A 4,288-nucleotide genomic window follows, 5' to 3' on the forward strand; every position below is an offset into this window, starting at 1 on the left:
ACATTGTCTATTTTAAGAACAAAAAATCTTTAGGCAAACCAAAATGAAATCAAATTTTAGAAACTAAAACTACTGATTTCAAATTTAGAAATCAAAATCAAAATGAGATCAAATTTTAGGGACTAAAGATAATATTAACCATTATTATGTTAGCAAAAACCTACGTCCAAAAGTTGTAATCAATCTAATACGATAAAGTATTAAAGAAAATCGGGATATTTGATGGCAAAAAGAATAAAAATCGGATACTTTGATTTTCTGTCTCAATGCAAATTGAGGATGGTTGTGGGAAATAAAATATTACTACAATAAAAGTAGAATATGCTTTTCCCCAAAAAAAAAAAAAGGATAGGCAGATTTATTTTTTATAAAGAATACATATAGAGACCTCTTTTAAAAATTATACTATCTCCAGTTCTAATTATAAGAGCTAGTTGACTAATTTGAGGAAATTAAGGAAAGAAGCTAAGTTAGTTATTTATAATAAATAGGTGTTGTCTTTTCTAAAATATCCTTGCTAATCAAGTGTATTAGTTAGAACTACCATTATTAGAAGAACTACATTGGGAAAAAATATATAAATATGAGAGACAAAGTAGATTATGGTCTTATATTTAGGACCAAAATAAAAATCAAATAAGGTCTTATATTAAGGACTGGAGGTAGTATTACTCGAACATCTCTTCTATTATTAAAATTATCTTTCCTGCGTAGGGATTTTTAAAGTGGCTGTTTCGTGATAGCAAAAGATTCTGAGAAGGAAGGACTTTCCATAAATATTCCAAGGAAAGAAGTAGCTATATATAGGAGGAAATGCAATGATCCAATGGGAAATTTCTAATTTTGAAGAAAAATATTTAAAATAAGTTGAAGAGCATGATGGTCTTTTTGAAAAAATAATTCGATTTTTGTATGATTTGACTGTTAATTAACTATCTATTGGTCTTCAAAACAATAACTCTAGATACTTTATAGTCATCAATATTGGTTCACAGAGGTCTTTTTAGTGAAATTTTACCTAAAATAAATGCTATCATTCCATCTATTAGCTTATTAAATGACTCTCGCAAGACAGGTATACGGCTAATTATATTCATTGTGGTGCGGAGAATCCATCAATGGACATATTTAATAATATCTTGTCAAATACCTGTCTTCTATTTAAGATTCAAGAAACAAGACATTATCCCCATTGGAATTTGGATTTTTCAGGTTTAATTTGAACAGTATGAATTTAACTTTTTAATTTATTTTTAAAAAATTATTTTAATGCGTACAAAATCTAAAATAATATAGATAATGTAATCTTATTAATAAATTGTTAGTTGAGATGGTAGACAGTCTCACTCCCATAAAAAGAAGAACAAAGTTTAAATCCTCATAAACACATTTGTTGAGACGACTTTAATCTTAGGGGGTGTTTGGAAGCACTTTTCCGCAGAACAAGGCAAATTCCTCCATATATTTACTCCATACACCGTAAAAGCACCTTTAAAACCATGGTTTTAATCCATCTAATTAATTAGTCCCCAGGTTATTAGCACCAAAACTTTCTCCTCAAGGAAAATGCTCATCAATGCTATATATATGTGTAAGTCACCAAAGCGACCATCTCATTGTTTCCCCCCAAAAATTTTCCAAAAGATCCCGTCTTAATATGTACTGCACGCAACTTCGCTCTTGATCACATGTGGACTAAAAACCATTACTAATATTGTTGATATTACACGAAAACTTCTTCTTCTTCTTTTTTAATAGGAGGACAAATAATAGCGATGTATAAATAGTGATGATAGAGTAATGAATTGTTTGGGTGGGGCAATATAAAGAGAAGCACGACAGAAAAATGAGGCCAGAAGTAGTGGAAGTAATCTCTGCACAAATCGTGAAACCTTCGTCTCCTACACCTCAACATCTTCGTCGCTATAATCTCTCCTTCCTCGACCAGATCACTCCCCAAGTCAACAATTCTATGGTCTACTTCTTCGATGCTGCTGCACAAAAATTCGACATCATCGACATCTCCGACCGCCTCAAGAGATCGCTATCTCAAGTCTTAACTCAGTATTACCCACTCGCAGGAAGACTCATGGCCAAGAACTTAACCCGTAGAGTGCAACGACGAGGGTGTCCCATACACAGAAGCCAGAGTCCGGTGCCGCCTCAGCCACGTCATCGACGACCCTTCTCCGGCCGACGTTGGCGAACTACTTCCGTTTAAAATGGATGAAGCCGTTGACACAGTCCTAGGTGTTCAGTTTAATGTCTTTGAATGTGGCGGAATGGCCATTGGTATATGCATCTCCCACAAGATCGCCGATGCACTGTCTTACTTCCAGTTCGTGAAGAGCTGGGCCACCGTGACACGCGGCGGCAACCCGGAACACATCACGACCCACTTCGAATCATCCGCACTCTTCCCGCCAAAACACATGCCGGGATACGACCCGGATTGTCTCGTCCCGAAGGAAAAGATCGTGTGCAACAGATTCGTATTTGAAGCATCTGCAGTAGAATCTCTGAGATCAAAATACTCGGAGAAGGTGGCGAAGAACATTCTGGAAGGCCAGAAACCACCTTCAAGAGTTGAAGTATTGTCAACTTTCATATGGACGAGGTTTCTTGAAGCCACTAAGGGGGAGAAGAAGAAGAAGAAGGAAGCAAAAAGAAAAGATTCAGTTGGGTGCATGGGCAGCAAATCTACGACCAAGAATGGATCCTCCATTACCAGAATATGCGTTCGGCAACTATTACTGGCCGATGAGAACGTTTCCAACGTTAGACGAGAAGGAGAATGTCATGATATGGGAAGGAAGTTAAGAGAAGAGTTAAATAAGATGGATAAGGGTTTTATTGCGAAGCTTCGAGAATGTGAACAGTGGAATCCTCAACAGAAGAAAGAAGAGATGGTTAGATCAACTGGTGGTGGGGAAGAAGGAGAGATTGCCGTTGCTTTGCTTTCTCTTCATTGTGTTGGTTTCCGGTATACGAGGTTGATTTTGGTTGGGGGAATCCGACGTGGGTGGGACCGCCAACGTGGAAATTTAAGAATGTGGTTACCTTCAAAGACACTAAGTCAAGCGGTGGCATTGAAGCTTATGTTAGCCTCACGGAGGAGGACATGGCTAAATTTGAACACGATGAGCAACTTCTCGCACATGTTTCTACTGCGGGGTTAAAATGATGTTTTACTACTTGCTCTGGATTTATCGTATGGCTTGGTTGTTTATTTTAGGGTTTACTGTACTATAGTCAATTGTCCACTTTCATTTGTCAACTATATAATAAGTTTTCTTGATGATGGAAGTCATAATCGGCTTTACTTTGTTTGGTACTAAGGAGTCAAAAGTCTAATCTCCCAAGAAAGTGTTATAAAATGTTTACTTGTTAATTTGAATCAATAATGTAATTTTGATTAGGAACTTGTTGGTAGAATGATTAGGTTACAAGAGTTTTTTTTTTTGTACTACACACAGGTATTTTCCGGTTAAAAATAATCCTATTCGAAATACTGTTGAGCACAAAATGTGAACATTTTTCTTAACAAGGATTTGAACTTTAGTTCGCTATTCTGTTAGACCCAATCCTTGTTGGTAACTTACGAGAGTTTTTTTCTTTTTTTGGGCTAGGGTAGCTTACAAGAGTTAATAAATTTGTCAAATACTACTCAAATCAACTAAATTATTTACTATGCTCTCTAATATGATAAAGCATTTTTAAACGGATGTTAGCTTCATCATCTAACTTCTGATACTTGCTAGCTATTCTAGTTTGATTTGAAAACACATGAATTCTTTTATTTAGAAGATACACTAACAACTTAAAATTAAACCAAGAGATCATTGGTAGCTTGCACGCATTGTTTAAGCTCAATTTTCTTGTTTATAAAAAGTTTTCGATTGGTTTTATTCATAAAGAAAAAATTCAAAAGTTTAACCTTATAAGCTTAAACAAAGTAATTTAAAACGTTTACCGTAACAATTAGTAAATTTTCTGTCAGCGCATAACTTCTCGTTAGATTGATTATTAGTTCACAAAAGTCAGGAGTTACTTGTGCCCCTCACGCACGCTTCGTAAGTGGCTAGCTATGACAAGTTATAACTTGTAAATGAAGGAGATATATATGTGTGTGTGTGTGTGTGTGTGTGTGTGTGTGTGTGTGTGTTGTGTGTATATATTAAAAATGAATGAGCAAGAGCCCGGATTTTAATTTTATATTATACACACACAAATATGTTGTACTCTTCGTGTCATAAATGATGTAGCAACTAGTAAAGGGTGAATTTTA

General features: G+C 35.4%; 1 protein-coding gene across 1 annotated transcript; it reads left to right on the forward strand.

Moving 5' to 3' along the window:
* Window positions 1–2,222: 2,222 nt before the first annotated feature.
* Window positions 2,223–3,179, forward strand: LOC114749085 (salutaridinol 7-O-acetyltransferase-like). The gene has a single exon (XM_028937558.1). It carries the CDS (start codon window positions 2,223–2,225, stop codon window positions 3,177–3,179), a length of 957 nt encoding a protein of 318 aa, XP_028793391.1.
* The last annotated feature ends 1,109 nt before the right edge of the window (window positions 3,180–4,288 follow it).

This window comes from Neltuma alba, unplaced genomic scaffold (genome assembly GCF_004799145.2).
Source record: "Neltuma alba isolate B1F8T4 unplaced genomic scaffold, ASM479914v2 tig00005938_pilon, whole genome shotgun sequence".
Taxonomy (NCBI): Eukaryota; Viridiplantae; Streptophyta; class Magnoliopsida; order Fabales; family Fabaceae; genus Neltuma; species Neltuma alba.

Coding starts and splice junctions, on each gene's coding strand:
- LOC114749085 (XM_028937558.1), top strand. CDS start 2,223: ATGGATGAAGCCGTTGACACAGTCCTAGGTGTTCAGTTTAATGTCTTT.